Here is a 24,453-nt window from a genome sequence, read left to right on the forward strand (position 1 = left end):
GATAGCCAAGCCCCGGGTCCTGCTGACATGTTTTGTCCCCCTCTGGCCTTCCTCTCACTCTTTTTTCCTGAAGGATGTTCCTCTTCCAGCCCCATCCTTTCCACACGAGGCTTCATGGCTGTAGGTTCTCCTAAACACAGCGTGCATCCCTAATGCAGAAATACAACAGTGCCGTGTAGGATTGGAGATGTTGGTTTATTGTAACAGGTAATTTGGACAGTCACAGATACCAAAGCCGAGGGGATGTAGAACAGCTGTGGGCACGGCTCCCCGAGAGCTGCCCCGGCCTGACACGGAGCACGTGGCAGCTGAGGCACCCAGGGGCCCAGCTGCCTGCAGGGCTGGAGGGACAGAGCACAGGGGGCACAGTGTCCCCCACAAGTAGCCAGGGGTGCTTCCTGCTGCTCTGCAATGCAAGGCTGAGGCAGGAGCTGAGTCCCCAGGTGTCGTGCAGCACAGCAGAGCTGCCTACGCATGCTGGAGCTCAGGGGGCCGAGCAGGAATGATCAGCCCTATGGGCAGGGGGCACAGTCCCAACACACAACAGCAAGTGATTCCCTACACACCCTTTTACCTTCCCAGCCCACTGGTGAGATCATGCCCCAGAGCCCTGGGTGCCCAGGCACCCCACAGCTGCAGCAGCAGGAGTGGTGACATTCTGGCCCTGGAGTCACAGCTGCAGGGCAGGAGAGCTCTGCACACTCGATTTCCAGCTGAGCAGGGCTCTGCAGAAGGGCTCAAGTGAATGTTTGTGGGCTCTGCTCTACGTCCTCCCAACCTGCTGCAAGCCCTTCCCAAGCCTTCAACAGGCCAGAACCAGAGCACCCGCTCAAGGCTGTCCCTCTCCTGCTGCCCAGGAGTTGTGCAGGTTCCCAGGACTGGTGCTATCCCTGCCAAGCAGAGGAGAAAAAGTTTGAGCAGGGAGCAGGACTGAGGCATCTCCCCACACTGCCTTACGTGGGCAAAGCCAGGGGGCAGAGCAACTGCAGACAGATGTGCAGGTTGTTCCCAGGGCCAGTACAAGCCCCAGCACCAGAACTCTGCCCAACCCTGCTCTGGGTCCCTAGGTTAGGAAGATGGGGGTTTGACCTGCCCCACAGCAGCTGGACCTTCCTACCTCCTTCCCTGCAATTACATAGCCTCCATCTCCCTTTCTGGTAGCAAGGGAAGGAGCAGAGCAAAGCCAAGGGTCCCCCAAAGCCTGGAATCCCACATTCCCAACTGCTAGTGTTCATAGGGGAAGGAGAGGAAAACATCCTGAACACTTCACAGTCCCTCCCAGTGGCCCACACCACTGTGCTGCCAGCACTGCAGGATGGATGGGACATGGACACTGGAGCTGCACCAACATTTCAGGGCATAGCCAGGCTGGGCAGAGTTCTGATGGGCTTGGGGCAGCCACTGGCAGTCCAGGCCCAACCTGGGCACCTGTACTCACATTCCTCAGTCCCTGCCAGTCTGGCAGTGCTGCAGCCATGCTCCCTGCAGGACCCAGGCGTGTGGAGACAAGCCAGGGCTGTTTCTCCACCCTCCCAACCCTGCTCCAGCTCTGCTCTAAATCCCATGGGAAAGGCAGACAGCAGCCCAGGATCCCATTGGGATCAGGACTGAAGCCTATACATGGGGCTGCCAGGACAGCTGCAGGCAGGTTTATTCCCAGCACAGGGCTGAAGTGGGGAACACAAGATGGGATATTTCTGCTCATTTAGCCAGGCCCTCAGACATAAACTCCTGAAGAGCCTGGGCTGGGGCTTCCCCACTAACTCAGCTCTGCCACCCAGTGCCGCTTCCCGGGGAAATGCCACAGTGATTTATAAATAAGTGTAAAAAGAGACCAATGCACCTTTTAAGCAAAGGAAAACCATGGGGAGAGTTATACAACCAGTGACTCGAGCACAGCCGAGGCGCAGATCACGGAGCAGGGGGTGGGAGGCCCTTCCTGGGCCGGTCCCTGAAGCCACCTGGCTCAGTGAGCCCAGCCATGCCCGCTGTGCTCCCGGCTGTGCCAGGCACAGCTAACGGGACAGGGGCGTCTGTTTGAGGGAGATGAGCACCGAGCGCATCCGCGAGACATCCTTGCTCTGCTTGCTGCTCTTGGGGTTGAAGTCACACAGCTGGGCCACCTTCTCCCACTCAGAGCCTGGGGTCTCCTCCTTGGACTCCTTCAGGAATGCTTCCTCCGAGGCCCTGCAAAGATATTGAGGGTTGTCACTGGCAGACCCCTTTCCAAGGAGATTCTTCCTTCTGTCTTAAAAACCCTTGTGTCCCTGCTTCCTGTCCCTTTACTCCAGCTGATGAGCTCAGCGTTCTCTGGGACCAAGAGACACACGATGCTCAAGTCTGCCTTTGGCTGCACTCACCCAAAACATTGTTCATCCAGGGGCGCAGGAGTATCTGCCTGCTCCCAAGACTTCACCCCCATAGAGCCATCCCCAAAAAGAGCCCATGGCTATGCATCTTCAACCAGCTCCCATAGAGATATTTCTAGGAGCTCCACTCATCTCCTAAAACTCCACCATTTGGAGACGCTCAGCTGCATCATCCTCCCTCTGGTACCTCACCAGGCCAGTGGTGATGCCACCTCCCAGCGTCCCCCCTTCCCTTGGCTGGGCAGGCAGTGCTGGGGCCGGGACCCCCAGAGCCTTTGGGGCAGGATAGGGTCTGTAAGAGGCACATACACGTAGCCAATGACATCGGCGTCCGGCTGCTGGTAAAAGGCTTTGTCAGCGATCCTAGCCCCGGGCACAGAGAGAGAGAGAGTGGAGCGGAGTGGAGCGACAGGCAGGCAGAGGGTTAGAAAGAGAGAACAGAGGGGGTTAGTCCTCCCAAAGAGTCACCCACACACTTCAGCACACCAGGAGAACCTGGAGTCCAACCCTGCCCCCCTGCGAGCCCCATGCAGGGGCAGGAGGCACCGAGATCCCAGGGTGATCCCAGTGTGGTTCCAGCCAGAGTGGCTCTGCACAGCCACCAGAGCCACTCTAAGACCTGGGAACTCTCCCCTTGCTTGGCAAGGCTCTGTCCCTGCAGGGCTGGACCCCACTGTGGGCAAAGAGGCCCTCAAACATCCCACGGAGGCAGACAGTCCTTCTGGCCATGCTGACCCCAACATACCTGTTGTTTGCTCGGTTCTTCTCCATCTGCTCATTTTGACGCAGGTTCCACTCCTCCAGGTCCTTCTTGGCCTTCTCACGCCATTCCTGCTCAGTCACCTTCGATGCTGCATCTAAGGCCCGAGTGACACAGAGCCCATCAGCCACACTGGCACCTGCTGGGTGTGCTGAGCAGCCCCTTGGCAGGCAGGACAGCTGCAGCCCCTTAGACCCATCCCCAGTCCCCAGCAATACTGGCCAAAAAGCACCACAGCCCCAAGGATGAGAGATCTTTGGCAGGGGAACAAGACATCTCTCTGGGATGCATTAGGGTCACCAAGAGGTGAGGTACCCCAAGGGCCCTGACTGCCATGTCACAAGGTGCCACAAGCACAGGGGGCTACACACAGCCTTGGGTCTCACCCAGCTCCTCCAGGCGCTTCTTCTGCTCCTCCCTCCACTTGCGGATGCTCTCGGGTTCCTGGGTCAGCCGGTCGGCCTTGGCGATGGCTGCGTAGGCATCCGTGGGGCCGTTGGACTCCTGCGGCACACGAGCACCTCACCATCAGCACCAGTGTCCCCAAGAGCCCAGCCCAGCCACCTCCAAGGGCTGGCAGCAGTCAGGACTCCACACTCCCAGCACTGACAAGCCAAGACAGGAGGCAGGAAGGGTGACAGCTTGGGACATGTGGGACAGTGTTCCCAAAGTGCTGCTCAAGCCCAGCCTCAGGCTCTGTCACCTGAAGCCGTCCCAGCAATTCCCTCCTTGACTTGCTGCTCACTGCCACCACAGCTCTTGTATCCTCCGGGCAGCCCCAGGGCACAGGGCAGATACCGGCCTTGGAACTGCTCCCCAGGGATTCCTGGCCCTCACTGGGGCCCAGGCAGCTCCTGGACTGAGCTGCTTCCCTCACGTCTGAGCTGAGGGCCCTGTCAGGCCCAGCACCTCCCCTACCACCTTCCACTGGCCACATGCCCAGTCTGACACCAAGCTCTGCAATGGGATTACAGCTTTCTTCCGAGATCCTCAATCTAATTAAGTCTGTCTCATTCCTGATGCGATTATCATCCTGTAAACCACGCCTGGGCAGGGCATATGCTCCACTGCTGGGTACAAATTGGGGTGAAGGGCTAGTGAGAGGCTGGCACTGCTGACAGCAGAGCTGGGCTTCAGGCTCCCAAAGTGATTTGAGATCCAGGTGGGTTCCCCCAAAAGGCCCCTGGCCACAGGGCAAGTGGCTTTCATGGGAGATCCAAGTCCCATGGCAGCCCTATCCTGTTTCTGGCCTGTCAAGAGATGCTCCTGCCTGCCCCAGAGGCCTCCAGAAGCTACCCAGGCTGGAGAGAGGGGACTTCTTGGGGAATGGGCGATTTGTCACCTGCTCTTAGGGCCCAGGCACTCCTTCATGGCACAAGCCACCTGCAAACAGATGTGGGGCAGATCATGGCAGGTGGGACACATCTTCTCTTCAAAGAGAATGGAGCAGCCAGGACTCCCACGGGAGACCCAGACCTTTCCAGGAGCACCGTAGCTGTTCTGCAGCTGGATAGCAAACTCCAGTCAATGCTGGGGGCAGAACAACAAATTGCTGGCCCCATACCCACCCAATGTTCCTTAGCAGCCCTGGGCCAGCAAAAGGCTGAGCTCTCACCTGAAAGACATCTCCATTGACAGTGGCTCCTCCATTCTGAAAACCTGCTCGAGAAAAAAGAAAAGAGAAGGAAAAACACAACTATGGCAGCTGCAGGTGATCCCAGAGGGGCTGGTGTCCATGAAACTACATCAGATCAGCTCCTGGGAGTTTGTCTGTGCCTTTTTCAGCCCAGCACACCCATGGCACAACACCCTCCCACTGTCCTGGCCTTGGCGGGATTCAGCAAGCACCTCTCACTCTCCCACACAAACTTCTGCAAGTATTATGTCTTTATGGTGTTTTCACTGGTATTTAATCTTATCTGAAGATTAGGGAAACTGCTCCAGCAGAAGACTGACACAGGCTGCTGCTCTGACTGTAGAAACACAACCTGACCAAGCCAAACCTGCAGATGGACACAGCTGATGCCAGAGCTGCCGGCCAAGTGCCAAGGCAACTCTCCAGGGACACGGCCCATGGAAACACTCCTTGTGCTCCACCAGGACAGGAGGGCATGCCTGCAGGCCCAGGTCCTGGGAGCCCACCTGGCATGAGCTGCAGGGTTAGGGTTGGTAATGAGGCACCCATCTACCTGCACAGCCCCAGAGCTGCACACCTGGGGCACAAAGCCAGCCCAGGCAGGGGACTCTCTGCTGCCAGGAGAGAAAAGGCTCTGAAGGATTCACGCTCCAGGCCCTGAGCTTTCCCCAGTGACCACAGGGCTTCTCCTGGCCAGCCAGCTGCAGGCACAGACCCAGGCCAGCACTGTCCCCAAAGTGCTCAGCCCCATGACTACACCCAGCTCCAGCCTGTCTAACTGCATTTATCACTGTGGCTGACAACACCTCCCCAGGCCCAGATCTGCCTCCATGGCCCTGTGTGCAGAGCTCTGCAACCACTGCTCCACAGACAGCACGAGGAGACCCTGTGGGGCTGGATTAGGGGAAGGAGTCAGAGCCCTGTGGCAACAGTGCCCCCATGTCCATACAGAGAGCAGATGCCAAAGCCCCTGCAGACTGGAGACACAAGAGAGCAGAATTAGCACATTCCACCTGCAGGGCCTGGGACCACAACGTTCCCAATGGCAATGTCTTCCATTTTGCATCCCAAAGGGCTCTCCTGTCTGTGGGGACAGTGACAAGGCTGTCACTGCTCCTCAGTGCCGCCTGGATGCCTTTTACACTGCCATAGCTGGAAGCACTGAAATATGGAGTCGGGAGTCCATCCAACCCGGAAAACCCAGCACAAGGGGGAGAAATCGCCCCACGGCTGGCACATCCCAGCTCAGGGTTCACCCCACATCCCCGAGGCTCGAGAAGCCCTTTGGGCACAAGCAAAGGCCCAGATGACCCTTGCTAGGATGCCAGCGTGGCCCACAGGGTCACCCTGCCACCGGCCCACGAGATGCCGCACAGACCCCATCACCCACCGGGGATGCTGTGGATCCCCCGGGGACCGCAGCCCCGCGTGGATGCGGCCCGGAGGACCCTTCCCTGCCTTCGCGGCAGAAGGGGGACAGCCCTCCGTTACCGCACAAGGTCGGGAGCCTGCCCGCAGCCAGCGGGAGCGCGGCCGGGAGGCCCCCGCGGGCGTGCTCACCCTGTTCCGGCGGGGCCGCCTGCCCGCCCGGGGCGGCGGCCGCCTCGCCGTCGGTCGGCCCGAAGCCCTCATCGTTCTCGATGCCCGCGATCTCGCTCTCCTGCTGGGCCAGAAAGGCGGCGGCCGGGTCCTCCTCGGCGCCAGCGCCCTCGGATGAGGAAAAGAAGCCGAAGTCGTCGGCCATGACCGGCCCGCCCGCGCCGCTCCCGGTCCGGCTGCGCGGCTCGGCTGGGCTGGGCCCGACTGCGCCCGGGCGGAGCTGTCGCTGTCACTGCGGCGGCGGGCGGGGCGGCCGCGCTGACATCAGCGCCGGGGCGGGCCCGCGGGCGCGTCCCGCCTCCCCGCCAGCCGCAGCGGGCGCGGGGAGCCGGGGCTGCCCGCCTGCCTCCCCTAGGGCTCGACTGGCCGCGGTCCCGCCGCGCCGACCCCTCACGCGGGCGCTCGTAGCTGCGGGTGGGAGCGGGGCCCCTCACAGCCTCCTCCATCTTAGCGGCCGCCGCCATCTTGGGCCCGGCGCACGGGCGGCCCAGCGGGACGAGGGGTGCCGGCCAGGACCCACCCTGGGGGACCGGAGGTAGCGGGCAAGACCCACGCTACGGGACTGGAGGTGCCCAGACAGGACCCGCTCGGTGTCCGGCAGCCCCCGCGGTGACGGGAACACAGCCAGCTCCCGGGGGTCTTCGGCTCATATCCCCCCACTCAGGGCCCGCTCCCACAGCAACAGGCTGCCCCCTCATCCCCGGCCTGTTCCGGGAACACCCGAGCAGCCCTTGGCACGCTTCGGAACTCCTCGTTTGTCCGCCGGGAACACCCGAGCGGTGCTCGGCACACTTCGGAACTTTACGTGCGCCCGCCGGGGACACCCGAGAGCGGCCAGCGCCGCCGATGGGATTCGGGCATCTCCGGACAGGCCCTAGAGCGCTTCGGTTGTGTCCGGAATGCGGCGCGGCAGTTCCGGCCGTGGCCGATAAACAGCCATTGGCCGCGCCGCGCGGGGCTGGGGTGGAAGTGGGGGCGGGCGACGTCACTTCCGGAGAGTGACGGAGCGGCGGGTCAGAGGCGGCAGCAAAATGGCGGCGCCTGAGGAACGGGAGCTGACGGCGGAACAGACCGAGAAGCTGCTGCAGTTCCAGGTGCCGCGTCCCGGGGGGCCCGCGCCGGCCGGCGGGAGCGGGGGAGGCGGTGCATGGACACGGAACGGGCTGAGCTGGGCCCGCCCCGCCGGCGCTGGGGAGTACGGGGCTCACGGAGCCGGATAGGCCCGTCCTGGAGAGGGGTGTCGAGCTGGGCGTGAGGGGACGGTGGGAGGAGAGACACCTGTGGGCCCAGTCCTGGCCGGGGTGAGTGAGATTTCCGTGCCCTTAACGCTTCTTTGGGGCGATGTTCTGTCATGGCTAATTGAGAGCTGCCTGCTCAGTACACTCCTTGCAGGAAAAACTCCTTGGTAAGTCCCGGCCATTTTAATTAGTCTGAAAATTTTCCTTGTCGTAGCTGGAGAGCCTTTCCTGGCACCGAGGCAGAGTTATGCAGTGGGTTTCTGTGGAACATGGTTCCTGCCCCTCACGATTGGGTAACGCCGCTGGAGACTGTAATGATCTAATCTGTGTCTGCTACACAACGCAGGCAAGGTCGCTTAACCTTTGCTTTGCGAGGCCCGGGGCTGTGTGGCAGATGAATGATCACAAACACAGTCTGAAGATGTGGTTTATTCGGGAGAAAACAGCGCTGGGCAGCTGAAATTCCTAAGGTTGCTCAGTGATTAGTAACTAAATGTGCTGAGCTATGAAAATTACCTTCAGGTGTCTTGGGTTTGTTTCTGAGCTGTAGGACACCATGTGGCATCCCTTGGATTCCAATTCTTTTACAAATACCACGATCACTTTAAAGAGTGCCTTGTCTGCTTTTGTTGCTGTACATTATCTTTTAAGGCTGTGCATTGAAAGTTTGGTGTAACTGTAGATTTAAAGGGGCTCAGAGGCATCTGGCCCTGCCTTCCCCAGGTGACCCAGTGCAGGTGTTCATCACCCACTCATTGACTTCCCAAGCCTTCACCTGATTCACAGCCCCTGACTTAATTACTGTGCTGAGCTGTTTTCCTGTGACTGGACCCAGGAGGAAGCTTGTTTTACAGATGTCCCCTCTAAGGCTCCTGCAAACTGAGCTCTTTGGGCAGTCAGATTAAATAGAGACTGAGGGCACAGAGCAGTGGCAGCCACTGCTGTCCCTGTGCTGCCTGCTGAGGGTTTGGCACGTGTCAATGTCCCATTCTCTTGCTGTGACACATCCTGGTTCTTGCTCCTCTGCTTGATCTGGACAGGTAGCACCAGCTGCTCTCACCACTGCCTCTGCTGCTGTTTTCAAACTCCTGTGGGCAGCTGGGAAGTGAAATAATCCTATTTCCCAATACTGCCTGGTGTTGTCATGGACAGAGGGCTGCCAGGAAACCAGAAGGAGGGATTCATGCTTTAGTCCAGCTTCCTGTCCAGCTTTGCTTTGAGGCACAGGGAAACACTCCTCAGGCTGTCAAGGGGAGACATTTTTTCCCTTAGACCACTGCTGTGCAGAGCCAGATGTGAAAGCTGTGGTCCAGAAGGCTTGGATGCCAGCCAGGATCCTCCCTCCTCTGGGGTGTGTTGGATCAGCTCTCTCCAGGGCTAATGGCAGCCCCCACTGGTGATTCCCTCTCCTCTGATGTGTCCCACCTAGCTGAGAAGGGCTCAGGTGTGAGTCCTGCTGCTTGCTCAAAAGTAAATCAGTCCTCTTGGAAGAGATTTTTTTTCTCAGACTTCAATAGGAAGAATGAGGTGTTTGGAGAGATTAAATAAGTGTCATTAAAATAATTTGTACATTGCTACGAGTCAGCTTGGAAAGCCTTCAGGGATCCCTGCTGACTTTGCAGGGAACAAACATTTCAGTGTTTTCAAGGATAATTTCCCACTTTGTGATGTGGCTGTGCAGCATTCCATGGTGACAGAGCCCTGCCCTTCCACAGAAGGGTCTGTCCCCCTGCTCTGTGCTGAGAGCAGCAGAGCACGCCAGGAAAGAAGGCAGGATGGCAAGGATGGGGTAAGGAATAGAGAAAGCCCTCAGTGAAACAGAGATGCAAAGGGAGGGAAGCACTGAGCAAGCACTGCTGCTCAGCCAGCAAACAGCTCTTGGGGGGAAATGCTGCTACCCTGAGCTGTTTATCCTGCCCCTGCTGGAGTGGGCACCTCTCCAGGCAGAGGTGAAAGTGCTGTGCTGTCCTGCCTGGGCTGTGGGGCACAGCTCTGTGGTAGTGCCTGCTCTGCATTAATCCCACTGCTCATACAAACAGCTGTGCTGGCAGAAAGCTGAAACCAGCAGCTTCCTTCTCGTGGGCAGGGCTGGGACAGGGCAGCTCTCTGCACCATGCTGGGGCAGCTTAGTAAAGGGAATAAAACAGTAGAAAAAACTGGGATAAACTTGAAATGAAAGCAACAAAGCCTCTCGTATGCTTTCAGCCTCCCATTTACTGCCAGAGAGCTGGCTAATAATGTAAGGGAATAAAAGCACTCAATTTTTCATCTGTCAAGACCTTGCTGTCCTGACATTTGGAGAGAGGAGTTTGCTGTGAACAGTTCAGGAAAGCTGTGGAGATGTGATTCATTTGGGAGATGGAAGAAGCAGCAGAGCAGCTTTTCTAGGATCTGGTTATTGATCTGTGCCCATTACACTCGGGCTGATGTCTGATATTGTAATATGCTAATGTGAAGTAATGGAGTGTTATTTGCAAGAGAGTTGGCACTCATAATCTCTGACTTCAGCTGGGGAAAACAGAATGCTCAAGGCTGGATATGGCTCTGATTTAGGGGAAGGGAAACATGAAACTCCAGGCAGCTTTCCCACTCAGTGAATCGATCACAACCCTCAGAAAGGCATTTGCTGTAATATGCAATGAGAAACTCTCGGTTAAGTCATTTTCCAGTTAGAGCTCAGATGTTCTTTACCCTTGGAAGGTAATTCTCTGGATTTGGCAGTGGGTTGGGAGGGAAGAGCAGTGCCAGGCAGCGCTGTGGGTTTGCATCTCCTGTGCTGCGGATCTGTGGAGGCGACGCTTTCGTCAGTCCAGTTTACAGCCTTTGTCCACTCAGGGTATTCCTTTACTTTTGAAGCATGAAATTGTGCTTTCCACTGCTTCAGTTTTGAGAAGATTCTGAGCAGTCTCAAAGGTGAGAGATACAAATCATTACCTCCAGCAAAATCTTCCTGATGCTTTACAATAACACTTGCTTTGTGTGGTGGTCGAGAAGGCACTGTTGAACTTTTCTGGCATTTGTGGAATTTAATATTTTGTTTTAGAAACATTAGCCACTGTGTTGAGCTTGGATTTATTTGAAGGTTTGAGAGTGCTGGTTTAATGGGACTAATTTTAACTACTTATTATGTCTGTGAGATCCATGCTCCTAAAGACAGCTAATAAGAGGTGAGAGCAGCAAGGTTTGAAGATGCTGGTTATTCTCTTAGCCCTGATGATACTAAGCATGTGCTGGTTGGCCATGTATGTTAGTTTGCAGCTGATCAAAGTTCACCAGAGATGCTGAGGCAGTGGAAATAATGTGGAGTTTCAAGTTTCTGATCTGTTTCCATGCCTTGGTGAAGCAGGGGCCGTAGGAATGCCCTGGGGCTGATAATGACCAGTATCAGCGTTTCCAGCAAGAGCTGTCTGAAGTGGCGGTTGAACTGTGGTGCTGCCATTCCTCCCATCGGGTGTGGGTCACCCTGAGCCCTGCTGTCTCTCCCGGAGCCTGGTGCAGCTGTGCTGAATCCAGTGGAGCCCATCAGAGTAGCAGCCAGCAAGGTGCTGAGTGTTAAAAGCTGCCTGTGCTGGCAGCTGTTCCTGCAGTGTTTAATTGTTCAGCCTCATTGATCAGACAAGTGGCAGGAGCTGCTTGGAGTGGCTTTGTCACTTCTGGTTGGAGTTGAGAGCAGCTGAATTAAGATGCTAAGGAAAAAAAAAAATAAAAGGAAATTCACCTCCCTGAGAAGTGTCTAGAGCTGCCTGTCACTGTGGTGGTGGTCGAGAAGGGTGGAGTTGGTTGGCTCTGGTGTCTCTGTGGAATTCAGATGGTCTTGCAAATGCTGCAGTGTTTCAGTGCTCATTAAATGCTTGTTGATAGCTCTGCTGCTTTCTGACCTAAAACTGCAGAAGAATTTTGCATAATTTAAAAAGGAGGGAATGCTCGGTGGTGTTCTTAGTGCTCACAGATAATCCAGGCATTTAGAAACAAAGGTGTAAATGAGCTTCTGAATCTTGTAACTTTGTAAACACCTCCAGAATTTCCAGAATATTGGGGAGTGGTGATCAGAAGACTTCTAAGGCTCTGCAATAAACACATTGTGACTGTAAAATCAATTAATTGAGTAGATTGCCGGTGCCTTTAATGGTGTCCTTATAAAAAGACAATGAAGTGCCTGCTGTAGGAATTCAGGTTGAAAAAATAAAGTCAGAATGCAAAATAAATTGAATAAAAAATAAAGTCAGAATGCAAACCCTACATTTTACTCTGTGAAGCACATCTTCAAAGAAAGATAGCTAAACAAAACATTAAATGATGAAACTGCATGGTAATCAAAGGTATTCTAGCAGCAACAGCTGAGTTCACTGAGCTTTATTTCTTCTGTGAAATCCAGTTCTGCAGTGTTCCCTTGCAAGGCTTGCTGCAGACTTACTTTTTAATAAATATTTATACACCACTGAACAGTGACTTGAAGTGGTTTTTTTCTGAACTTCTGCAGTCACAATGCTTTAAACAGTCTGATTGGGTCTGTGCAGCGGAATGAAACAATGGTTTTTGCCCAGTAGATTGGAAAGAAGGTGGTGATGTGGAGACTTGGTGAGAAAGAAGCCAAGAAATGCTCAAAAGTTTGAACTGAGCCCAGAGATTGAATAGGGCATTTGTGCACAGTGTTTGTTGCTCGGGTGGAAATGGCATGTGGAATGTATGAATGGGGGCAGGGAGGGGAATACATGCACCATCCTTCTCCAGTAAAAAAACAATTCAGTGCATTCTTAACTGGTCAGCCTGTCAGGAGCTTTTCAAGAGAGCAAGGAACACATCTGCTCAGGCCTTAAAACAAGTGCAGTGGGGAGAGATGTGTCTGTGGCACAGTGACAGGGGGGTTCCTTCAGCAAACGTTTCTCTCTGTTCAGGAGATACTGATGTGGCTTCCTGCAATAACAGACACAATGGTTTGATCTCTTGTGCAGAAATTCTGATTGGCACAGGGCTAAAATCCACCCACTGGCTTTGAGGTTTGTCAGTGTGTTTGGACTTTTTCTGTTTCAGGCCCTGTGTTGGACTGTTCCTGCTTTTTTTACTACACTGTTTACTGTGCTTTTTTACTTCCTCTTTGGTGCTGGGAACATCACCTTCAGTAATGCCTGGCTCATTTTGGTTTTAGTTTCTGTTTATGCTGGCAGTGAGTGGAGTAACAGTCATCTTGAGTTTTCAGAACTGCTTTGTCAGTATTTTGAGTTCAAGATGTTTGAGGGCATTGGCCCAGCACATCTTTTCAGAGTGGAGCCTGTGGGCAGCACTGTGTTAAACCCTTGACCGTGCTGAGTGCTGCTGTAGTGACAGACCTTGGGCACACTGAGAGTTGGCTGCTGCTGGCAGAGTGCAAAGGCCTGTTTGGGGCCTCCTGTGTGTTTGCAGGTCACTCTGCTCTTAAACTCAGAGCAGGGCACTTAAAAACGGAGCACTGTGATAATGTGTTGTGGTAACTCCTACCATGTGCTCAGGCCTTGTTAAGAGCAGTCAGGATGCAGCACTTGTGGCACTCATCTGCTTTTCTTCTCCTCCTTTAGGACTTGACTGGCATAGAGTCCATGGACCAATGTCGCCACACACTGGAGCAGCACAACTGGAACATAGAGGTACCACTGAAAATGAGACTTGCAGCACTTTCCAAGTACCTGGATTAAAGGCAGCCCTCTGTGGGAGGGGGGGCCCTGCCACTCAGATTAATCTGTTCCCCCCTGGATTTACCCAAGTAGCTCTTTAGAGCTGTGTCTCCACACACCTGCAGAGCTGGTCTCAGCCAAGCACAGCAGAGTTGTTATGGCTGTGAACAATCCCTTGAGTGGCACAGGATGTGCCTCCCGTGGAGGCTGTGTGCTGGCTGCCATGGAGAAGCCTTTCCACATGGACAGGAGCCCTGGGGGTTCCTGTTTGTCTGGAGCTGTGCTTATCCAGTGCCCTGGGGCTGTGGACAAGGAATACCCACTGTCACTGTCCACAGAATAAAAACCACACAATGCCTGAAACTCCCTTTGCTCTTTCTTGTGTCAAAGGCAGCTGTGCAGGACCGACTGAACGAGCAAGAGGGTGTCCCGAGTGTCTTCAATCCTCCCCCGCTGCGGCCGCTGCAGGTCAATACCGCTGACCACAGGATCTACAGCTACGTTGTCTCAAGGCCACAGCCAAGGGCAAGTTATCTTACAGTGGATTTTGTCCTGCTTCTTGGCTGACTCTCTATGAATACAGAACTTGCAAGCAGGGAAAGAAATTGTTTTCTTTGCATGCTCTTATCTCCTTTCTAAATATTTTATCTTACAAAAACAAAATGTAGAGCTATTCCTTTAGTTTCTGTTACTGCTGTGGAGATTTTCTACATGCTGTGATTCACAGTATGAGGACTTTTTTGTTTGTCATAGCCTGTCTTGTTGTGGTGTAGTAAAGCCTTTAGATCAGTGGAATTGGAACAAAGGACTGTCCCTTCCATGTGGCAGTGATAGTGTTTTTCTTTTTAGAGCTCCCCTTAAATGTGTATTAACTAGAATACAGTATTACTTTCATTAATGTTTTACAAACAAATTTGCATGAGCACCTGTAAGACTTGGTGCCGTTACTCTTTTTGTATAGGTAAGAAAATTAATTCCTTCTTTGTAATTGCAGGGCCTGTTAGGATGGGGTTACTACTTCATAATGCTTCCATTCCGATTCACCTATTACACGTTACTTGATATATTTAGGTAAGTCCTTGTTTGTGCTGACTCACTTATTGACTGCATCAGGGAACACACTAGCTGGGATTTGGCTGGAGCTCTGTCACTTAGATCTTTAAGCCTCATGGCAGATTTTCCATTTGTTTCCTTAACTGGCATTATCTGTGGCCTTGTGAAGTTCCTATGCTGTTTAGGAAGAGATAAATCTTGTTGCAGAGAAACAGAGCAGCTTGCAGCTCTGTAAATGAAGTGTTTAATTGGATCTCTAACTCCACTCAGCCTTGCAGTCTGAGTGCCACACAAAGGGGTTGCAAAACAGTGTCCAGCTGTTTGGTGTTCTTGGACAAACATCAGAATCGTGTCCCATTGGGCTGGGCTGCAGATTAACCTGCCCTAATTCCTGGACGTTATTTGGCAAAACCCAAACTGGAAACACCTCTGCTTTATTCCCTTTGGTGTCAATTGCCTCTTCTCCCTTTACTGTCCCAAAGCACTGATTCTTGTCTCCTTTACAGCATTGATAGCAGGAAAAGGGAATGGTAGTGGTGGTCAATAGCCAGGAGTCCTGCCATCTGCCCTGGTTTGCCAATTTCCCCTGTTGTATTACTTTTTTTTCCCCATTAAAGATATTTCCAAAGTTCAGTGTATCTTCTGTGCATCAGTAGAACTAAACAGCACTGATACCTGCCTTGCAGTGAAGCTGTTTCAGCTTCAGAGGAAGGACAGTTTCATAGGACTCATAGTGTAATGTTCTCTTTCTGCAACTCTTTGTACACTGAAATTGTTAGTTCTGGATTGGCAGAAATGCAGTTTTCAAAGTTAGCTGGACAAAACCGTGTGGCTTTTAACAGCCCATCTTTGACTAAATTCTTCAAACCTCCTACTGTTGGTGTGGCTTATGCCTGATGCTTCAGAGGAAGCTGAAGCTGTTTAATCACACAGAACTTGGATCCTTACTGATCCCTGGCATGAGATGAATCTTCACTTGGGGCTGGTTCTGTAGCAGTGGTATCAGTTTGGAGCAGGTGCCAGTTTAGGTTCAGATTATAAATGTTCAAGGGTCTCAGCTATGACTTTTTTCCTCTTTATGAATCCCAGTGACTATCTGTAGAAAAGAAAACCTGTGCCTCAAGAAGTCAGTGAGCTGAATTTGCAGTGTCCTTTGCTTCCTTCCTAGGTTTGCTCTGCGTTTTATACGCCCTGATCCTCGTAGTCGGGTCACCGACCCAGTGGGTGACATTATTTCGTTTATTCATATGTTTGAGGAAAAATATGGGAGGATACACCCTGTCTTCTACCAGGGAACTTACAGCCAGGTCAGTGTCATGTCTTGGTGCCCAGGTCCTGGGGAGTGATCATTTTGCCACATGGTATCAGGGCCTGCATGGCAAAATTGCTTTTCATCTACAAGCCCAGCATTTATCCCCAAACTCTCTTAACAGGGTAATGGAGAGCTAGTGAACAAGTGTACTGGGAAACCAGTGTCTGCCAGGCTTGATGGTTTGCCAAGCCTGCAAAGTTGGAAAGCAAAGCTACTCTGGCTGTTCCTCGACCGTCTGTGTGACTCTGTAGCCGACAGCTTTTCTTTGTAATCCTGCCTTTGTTTTTATAAACTGGTGTGCTGTGCCAGAGTCTGTCCTTCTGTTCCCCAAATTGGGATTAACTGCCTGGGCTTGTATCACAATACAACTTCACAACAGTTCAGGGCCTCAACATTGAGAGGGACCCCCTAAGAAATTGTGGGAGGTGAGTGTGCCATATATCAAATCTGAGGGGGCTCTCTGTAGAAGAGGGACATCCCCATGGACACTGCCTCTTGCACAGCTGCTCTCAGCCTGGCCAAGGGAAGGGTCTCCTGCAGAGCATCCCATCAGATCAGCACTGCTTCCTTCCCAAGTGCCTGGGGAAAAGCTGTCAGTGCCTGTCTGCTCCACACTGCACAGTGATGGAGCTCACCGCCTCTGCAGCTCTTACAGGCTCCTCTCTAATGATTCCAGTTATTCCTGGAATCCAAACTCAAGTAATTGTGGAATGGTTGGGCTACCAAAACTCAGTGCCAGTAAAACAGGGAGCATATTGTGCACTTAAACTGTGATCTTGTTAAAAATGCTCTTGGGTGGGTGGAATCCAGACACTATAGATGTGGAAAGGGAGGGATTCTTTTCTTTGTTGTCTGGTTTTTTGGAGGCCTGCAGCATTATTTATTACCTGTTTTAATAGAATTTTCATTTGGTGTGATCTGAGGATTGTGTCCTGCGCAGGCTCAAGGGAAAGCTCAGGGGATGAAGGAGGTTTTTCACTGCTAGCTGAGTCTGGGGAGGCAGCTCAGGTGTCAGTCCCTGTCATTGCCTACCCAGTTTCACTCTGAGTTCAGTGTCCCCCAAAGCCACAACCTGAGAGGACATGAGAGAACACCCCTGTAGCCCTCTTAAATAGAGGCTCATTTAGAAAGTCTGACAGGTTCATCCTCCACTGCTGCTTCACTCAAAGCACTCCAGTGGCAGAGTAAAGGCCTGGGTCTCACAGGCCGTGTGGGTGCTGCGTTCCCCTTGCCCAGATCCTGTGTAACTTCACCTGCTCTGCTCTTTTGCCAAGGCACTGAACGATGCCAAGCGGGAGCTGCGCTTCCTGCTGGTGTATCTGCACGGGGACGACCACCAGGACACAGATGAGTTCTGCCGGTAGGTAGGAGAATTTCCCACATAGCTGTCCTTGGATTTGAAATGCAGCTGCCCTCACATGGTCTCTTCTCATCCCCCAGCAATACACTGTGTGCACCTGAGGTCATCACCCTCATCAACACTAGAATGCTCTTCTGGGCTTGCTCAACCAATAAACCGGAGGGATACAGAGGTGAGTGTGTCCCTCCTGGGCTTTACCTGTCCCCTCCTGCCTCTGGAACAAGCCAGATGCTCTTTGACACATTTACACATGAAACACACTCTTGTCTACTTGAACAAAATACAACAGATTTCAGGATTTCATGGGGGAATACATGTGTTGGTTTCCTGGGATACCTCAAAGGTTTGGATGCCAAGGAAATACATTCTGATCTTCACCTCCACCATTCTGTGTGTTCCTGGGCAGTTCTGTGCTCATTGCTGTGGGCATTTAGGCTGCTTTCAGTGCCTTGTCAGTGGGAGTTGGTGGGTGTGTGCTGGGGATAAACTGAGTGGAGAAACAAGTGTCCAACTAGATCTGTCCTTAACCCTGGCTCCTGTGATGCCTGAGGCCAAGAAAGACTTGTCAGGTGCATTCTTTCCCTTTCTGAGACAGTCACCTTAATCCACAGCCAATCTCTCTGTCTCCTCAAAAGCCCACAGTGTCTGGGAGCTGTTGATACCTGGCCAGACAGACGTTTGGTAAGGATTTGCTGCAAGTGGAGCCTTTTCCCAAAGTTCTGTTAATGGCTCCTGTGTTGTTCTCACCATTTCTGGTTTCATGGTCAGGAAAATGCTACATTTGGGTCACTCTTTGCTCCATAGTTCTGCTCCCAGTTATCAACAATCGGAGAGCACAGCTCTCTGAGGAGACAGTCTTTGACTTATTCCTGTTTCATTGCTGCAATGCTTTGGAGTCACAGCAGAGCTGGAAGGGACCACGACCTTCCATTTAATCTGGAGCTGCTGTGGTTTTGTATGGGGGCCTCCATTGGTAACAAAGGCTCCAAGTTGCACGATATACCATGTGTGTTTTAAGGAGGGGCTCAACAGCCATATATGAGCAGTAACTTAAGCACATCATCTGTTCCATTCCCTGCTTCAGACAGAGCCTGCCTCTAGCAAAGCCAACTTGAGTTTGTTCAGACATGTTCAACATGAACATACTCCCATTTCCCCCATGACAGTTTCTTCTAGAGTCCAGCTATCCCTAATCACCTGAGCAAATGCTTACATGTACTTGTCCTGTGTTTCTTTTCCTGCAGTTTAAACCCATGGTTTATCCCATTTTCAATAGGCATTCAGAGCCATTTACTTCCTTCCTGCTTGAGTTAAAAGTGCCTTTTCTGGTTACTTGAAAGCTTGGGTTTTTCCCCATCGGTCTTTGTGCTCCCAAAGCTATTTCCTCCCTTTGCTAACTTAGAGTTTGATTTTCAAAATGGAGCCTGAGGCCTTTTTTGCCTTGGAAGAGAGAATATGTGGGGAAGGTGCTTTCCTTGGCCCTCAGTGATGGGGAGCCCTTGTTGTGCTGTCCCCTTGGTGGCCCTGGTGTGGGGTGGTGACGTTTGTGCCCGCTCAGTGTCGCAGGCGCTGCGGGAGAACACGTACCCGTTCCTGGCCGTGATCATGCTCAAGGACCGCAGGATGACCGTGGTTGGGCGGCTCGAGGGGCTCATCCAGGCCGACGACCTCATCAACCAGCTCATGTTCATCATGGATGCCAACCAGACGTACCTGGTGTCCGAGCGCCTGGAGAGGTACGGTGGCACCGGAGCTCCAGCAGCACGAACCGTGCTGAGGCAGGCTCTGCTCTGTGCCCTGCCTCCCTCACACACCGAGTGTAGGCACACAGCTCAGCACCTCCCCTTCTGTAACACAGCCCACGGGCTCTCCTCTTACCAGGGACACCATCAGTGCATACATTCAGGCCATCTTATAGCCAGGGAGCCAGATGTGTTGCACACGCAGTCCCACCACTGAAAGGTGGATGTGAGTACTCTGTTCTCTGCAACTGGAGCACACCTTTGGCATGCTGGAGCTTTGCAGGGAAAGCTTGGACAATAACCTGTAGGATCCAAGTGGGAGCAAAGGCATTGCAGGCAGGAGAGCTGGTGTCCACAGCTGTGTGCTGCTGCCTGGGCTGGCTGTGCTGAGCTCTGGCTGCTTTTCTGGTGGGGCCTCACAAGTCCCTGGTGACTCTTAGGGATGTACAGGTTGCATCCAAAACAGGATCCTACCATTTGACTTCTGTCTGTCCCTCCTCTGCCCCACGCCCTGTGTGGGGACCCAGTAACACATTCCAGTGTATGAAATGGGCAAGGAATTACTTGAAGGAGATGAAACCAGGAGGAGTCTCAGGTACGAGGCAGGAATCTTGAGCATTGTTCTTGTGCTGTCTGTCAGCTCTGCCAAGCTGCAGAGGTTCAGAAGCCTTTTAAAGGGTTACCCACCCTTGGAAGCAGTTTGATTGTGAGGGACTGTGGGGACCTGGCTTGGCCTTTTGGGAGCTTGTGGTACCCCAAGGCATTACCTGCTGTGTGCTTCTGTGAGTTGGAGGCTGTCCCTGCCCCCTCGGGCCTGCCCTCAGCCTGCCATCCCCTCACTCCAGGGCCTGTTAGCCCTGACCACTTCCCACTCGTGTTTGCAGGGAAGAGAGGAACCAAACCCAAGTGCTGAGGCAGCAGCAGGACGAGGCTTACCTGGCATCCCTGCGTGCAGACCAGGAGAAGGAGCGCAAGAAGAAGGAGGAAAGGGAGAGGAAGAAGAAGAAGGAGGAGGAAGTGCAGCAGCAAAAACTGGCAGAGGAGAGGCGGCGGCAGGTGAGAGCAGAGGGGCTGCAGGAGGGGCTGCAGTGTCCTTGGATGCCTGGCCTGCAGGAGGAATTGCTGTGTCTTGCTTGGGGCTTGAGCATTTCCGAGGCTCCTGGAGCAGCTGTGCTGCAGGGGACAGGCACCAAGGTCAGCTGAGTGCACAACCATTGCTCCTGTCCCTCCTTGCCTTGCAGACACTGCAGGAGGAGAAGGAGAGGAGGTCGGAATGCCTTCCTCCAGAGCCACACCCCGATGACCCAGAGAGCGTCAAGATCATTTTCAAGCTGCCCAACGATTCCAGAGTGGAGCGGCGATTCCACTTCACACAGTCACTGACGGTGAGCTTGGGGCAGAGCTGAGGGGCCTTCCAGAACATGGGTAAAGAGACTTGCAGGTGGCTTTTTTCCCTTGGACTTGCCAAATGGGGGCCTTTGCTGAGAGCTTTGGCAGGCAGAGCTGCTCCTTGGTAAGGAGAGTGCTATAGGGCCTGGTTCCACCAGCTTGGAAGAGCAGAAAAAGTGGCAGAAGCTTTTTTTTGCCTCCGGAAAAGCTGGAAGGTGTCTCTGCCCATGATCTCTAGTCCCTCCCAAGAGCAGGGTGGGACTAGATGATCTTTTGAGTCCTTTCCAACCCTTAACGTTCTATAATTATATAGAAGATATATATTCTATTATAATTCCACTGCTCTCCATGAAATAAACGTGTAGGAAGAGTCAGAAACAGTCTGGTCTCCCCGGTGCTCTGTGCCAAGCCCAGTTTCATGTGTGCCAAGGAAATGGCTGTCTCAGGTCTACAGTGCAGTGATGGTGCAAATTTGGGAGCCTTCCCCCACGAGATGCCAGGGATTCGCTCCGGCTGTGTCACTGCTCCCCCAGCTGGCAATTATTTCTGTGCTTCTTTCCCAGGTGATCCACGATTTCCTGTTCTCCTTGAAAGAAAGCCCTGAGAAGTTCCAGATTGAGGCCAACTTCCCTCGCCGTGTCCTGCCCTGCCTCCCGACAGAGGAGTGGCCCAACCCCCCGACGCTGCAGGAGGCGGGACTCAGCCACACGGAAGTCCTCTTTGTGCAGGACCTCACGGACGATTGACACTTCCTTTTTGGTTTTGTTTTTGTTTGTTTTGTTTTTTTCGTTGGTTTTTTTTTTTTTCCAGAAGACACAAAACGGAAAGAGAAATTCATATTATTATTATAATACAATATTTTTTTTAAAAGACTGCGTACAAACGAGGGATCAGAGACCACATGGGCCGTGCCAGCCGTGTGTGCGCTGGCGAGAGGACACACGGCCATCCCCTGCGCCGGGGTGCACACAGGGGGGAGCTGCTGTTGCCCCTCTGCCCTCCCTGGGGAGGAACAGGAATGGCAGCTCTTGGTAATTATTGCTTTTATTGATGACAATAATAATAAAACCCCAGCAACCCAACATCTTGTGAAGATTTGATACTCTGCTGCTCCTGAGAGACACGTGACCGAGCACCGGAACGTGCTGGGATTGGGGTGGGGGGAAAGGGCTGGACAGACTCTCTTCAGCTTCCCTCTGTGTATAAATACTGTTCTTTTAATATTTCTCTTGCTTTGTAATGACCAAAGGAGATTGGGGTTGACTATAGTATTAACTTTTTGATAAAGAGCTGGTTCGATTCTTACCCATGTGGGGCCTTGCCCAGGGTTCTTAGCCTGCGTAGTGTAATAAACTCTGCCTCTAGCATGTCTGTGCTGGTGCTTTCTGCCCTGCCCGGGGAGGGGGGCAGCTGCTGTGGCATTTGTGGCTCCCAGGAGTGGGGGTGCACTCAGCCTCTGCTCTCACACATGGGATTGTGTGCCCATGGAGCTGTTGGGTGAGATGAGAGAGTGCCCAGCATGGGCCGTGGCAGGGCTGGCGTTGTGCTGTGCCCCCTCCTGTGGCATCAGCTCTGGGCTCATGAGGCTGGGTCAGCCCTCGTGGAGCCGGTGGGAGGTGGAAAAGGTGTGGGAGGGGAGTGTCAGGCTGGTTCCTGCCAGAGGGGCCGGAGCGTGTTCCTGCAGTGACCTGTTCTGGAGCCAAGAATGGTTGGGGGTGGAAGGAATCTCAAAGAATATCTCATGGGCAGGAGCACAGGGTTAGCCCCTTCCCTGGCCCAGCATGGGAGTGCTGGAGGGTTGGGATGGAGCAGAGGTGGAAGGTGTCCCACTGCTGTCCTGGGATAGCAGCCAGGAGGAATTTCCCATCCCTGTGCAAGCTGTGAGGGGTCACTAGGTGAGAAGGAGGGGGTGTGTGGTGCTGCTCAAAAGCAGATCCTGCTGGGGCAAAGCAGCCAACCAGTCCTGCTCCCACCCTTGGGCTCTCCTGGGCTCTGCTCCAATCCTCTCTCCAGGGCCCTTCCAGCTGCAGCAGCTCCTTCCCATCCCTGGCCCCCACTCTTCCCCTCAAGCCCCCATGGAGACAAGAGCTGGGCCCAGCGTGTTGGTATACATCATACATTTATTAGTGAATATCCCTCTCAAAATCAGCCACAACATTAAAAAAAATAATGATTGCACTACTTGGTCAAGCAGAACTAGCAACTTTCATTTTAAAAAAAGTACAAATCTGTTAAAAATTTCAATCAGTATAATACACATATATATAATACAACATACTAGTTATGTTAAATGCTACAAAACCAATATGATTCCAATGGAATGGAAAAAAACAAACACTTTTAGAGCTTTAAGAACCTTTTTTTCTATATATTAGCCTTTTTTCAAATACATACATGGGAAAAATGAGGTAACTGTAAAATGTGCAAGTAACAGAGCAAAAAAAATTATATATATATATTTATATATATATATATATATATAAAAACTTTCTAACACAGAACACACGTCCTAGCACCTTCCGGGGAGCCGCGGGGAACGCGGGGGTCCCACCGGAGGGCCCGGGGACTGGTATAATAGAACAGTAAACAGTCCACTATCCCACCACAGGAATTCATTGGTAAACAGTGGTATCTACAGCGCAGTCAGCAATCACAAACACCCTAAATAATTGTTTTTTAGTTTTTTTTTTTTTTTTGTCATTTTTTCTTTTTGTTATTTTTTTTTAAATGATACTTTTAGCTGCTCATTGGAATAAATTCTGCAGCACACGAGCTGTGAGCTTTCGAGTCGCCGTCAAAGGACCGTAAGGCTTTCCTGGCTCCCTGGGCACCGCGAGGGCGGGAGGGGAGGAGGGGGCGTCTCCGGGGGCGCGAAGCCGGGGACTCCTTTGGTTATCTGTCACTGAGAGAGGGACGGGGAAGGGGCCGGGGTCCTGCCCAAGGGGCACCGAGCCCAGCGGTGCCGGCACCCGCGCCACGGCGGAGCGGGCGGCGCCGGGCCGGCGCGCTCGGCTGCAACGCTCCGGCCGCCGGAGGGGTGGGAAAGGGCGGCGAGGGGGAGCCGGCCCGTAGCCCCCCACCGCTCGCCACCCGCCGCGCCCGACCGGGCGGCGTCCGGGGCCGGCCCACGGTGGCTGGCACTGCCCTCTGGCCCTCAGCGCGGGGAACAACGCCACCGTGCCCGCCCGGCCCCTCGCCTCGCAGCCGGCCGAGCCGCCGCCGGGGCCCGCCCCGCGCTGCCCCCCGCCCCGCGGGGAGCGCCCCCTCCCGCCCCGGTCCCTTGCACACGCCGCCGCCGCGGGCGCGGACCCCGCGGGGACGGCCCTGAAAGTCTCACGGTCCTGCTGTGGCGTTGCGGACATGTGCAGTACAGTGCATGGCAGTATCAGCTGAGCACAAAAACCCCTCTCCCCACCCCCCTCACCCCACAGCCGGCTAGACGTAGCCAAGACCACGTTCCAAGCTGGTCAGACATGCATGCATATTTGTGAACATTTACATAGGGCTGGCGTCCGCTCGGAAGCTCCCAGGCGTCAGCGACGCGCCGGGAGGGGAGGGCGGTGCTCTCACCACCACCCCTGCCCCCGCCTCCCGTCACCCTCCTCGCTAATTAATCATGCAAAACAACGGCCACGCGGGATTGATGGAGCCGGGCGGCGGCGTGGCGGCTTCTCCCCCAGCGCCTGCGAGGGCAGGGGGATACGGTGGCAAGGGGACCGCTCACAGCTTCCCCCGCACCAGCCGGGCCAAGGCCAGGGTAGCACTGAAAATACTCCACGAAGTTATGAATAAAACCCCCCCTCTCCGGGGGCCGCAGCCCAGCCGGCCCCTCGCTGCCCACGGCCGGGGAAACCGCGCCGTCCAGCCAGCAGGACGGGGCACGGGGCTACCTTGATTTACGTCGTCGGGACAGAGATACGAGCAGGAGCCGGGGGCCGGGCAGCACACCGGGGACACCACACGCCCAAAGCCCTAGGGACGGGGTTGGCGTCCCCTCCTCAAGCTTGGCTGCCTTGCGGGATGCCACACGGCCTGGCCCCGGGAGCTGCGCTGGCCAGGCACAGGGGAATGAACAGGGAGAGGGGCCAGGGCTGCGCCAGCACCATCCTCCCACTGGCGAAACACCCCAAGCAGCCACAGCCCTCTGGGGGGCTCCCCGGGGCAGCCGAGGCAGGAGGGAGCCGTGCCAGGCTGCGCACAGGAGCGGGGACAGAGGCATTCCTGTGTTCCTGCCTTTCTGCCCCAGCCACGCCGCGGGGTTGCTGGTGTCCCACCTTGGCCACACTCCGCCAGCCTCCTTCTCCGGCTGTCCCCGGGGCCGGGGTGCTGCCGGCATCAAACCCGCAG

At 54.0% G+C, this 24,453-nt stretch overlaps 2 protein-coding genes across 3 annotated transcripts; one reads left to right on the top strand and one right to left on the bottom strand.

Moving 5' to 3' along the window:
- Positions 1-176: 176 nt before the first annotated feature.
- On the bottom strand, positions 177-6,571 carry CLTB (clathrin light chain B). 2 transcript variants are annotated; one of them, XM_063168968.1, is made up of 6 exons: positions 6,326-6,571; positions 4,745-4,788; positions 3,516-3,633; positions 3,115-3,226; positions 2,679-2,732; positions 177-2,187 (listed from the first exon to the last, which is right to left on the bottom strand). In XM_063168968.1, the coding sequence occupies exons 1-6, from the start codon at positions 6,507-6,509 to the stop codon at positions 2,016-2,018; spliced, it is 684 nt and encodes a 227-aa protein (XP_063025038.1). In that variant the 5' UTR covers positions 6,510-6,571; the 3' UTR covers positions 177-2,015. The 2 variants fall into 2 exon arrangements, with proteins under 2 accessions (XP_063025038.1, XP_063025039.1); XM_063168969.1 differs by lacking the exon at positions 2,679-2,732 and having other exon boundaries at positions 6,326-6,567.
- A 737-nt stretch (positions 6,572-7,308) lies between these two features.
- FAF2 (Fas associated factor family member 2) lies at positions 7,309-21,473 on the top strand. The gene is made up of 11 exons (XM_063168970.1): positions 7,309-7,458; positions 13,155-13,223; positions 13,641-13,775; positions 14,245-14,321; positions 15,472-15,610; positions 16,890-16,975; positions 17,056-17,147; positions 18,534-18,711; positions 19,602-19,773; positions 19,959-20,102; positions 20,670-21,473. The coding sequence occupies exons 1-11, from the start codon at positions 7,396-7,398 to the stop codon at positions 20,850-20,852; spliced, it is 1,338 nt and encodes a 445-aa protein (XP_063025040.1). The 5' UTR covers positions 7,309-7,395; the 3' UTR covers positions 20,853-21,473.
- The last annotated feature ends 2,980 nt before the right edge of the window (positions 21,474-24,453 follow it).

Source organism: Melospiza melodia, chromosome 14 (assembly GCF_035770615.1).
Source record: "Melospiza melodia melodia isolate bMelMel2 chromosome 14, bMelMel2.pri, whole genome shotgun sequence".
NCBI lineage: Eukaryota > Metazoa > Chordata > Aves > Passeriformes > Passerellidae > Melospiza > Melospiza melodia.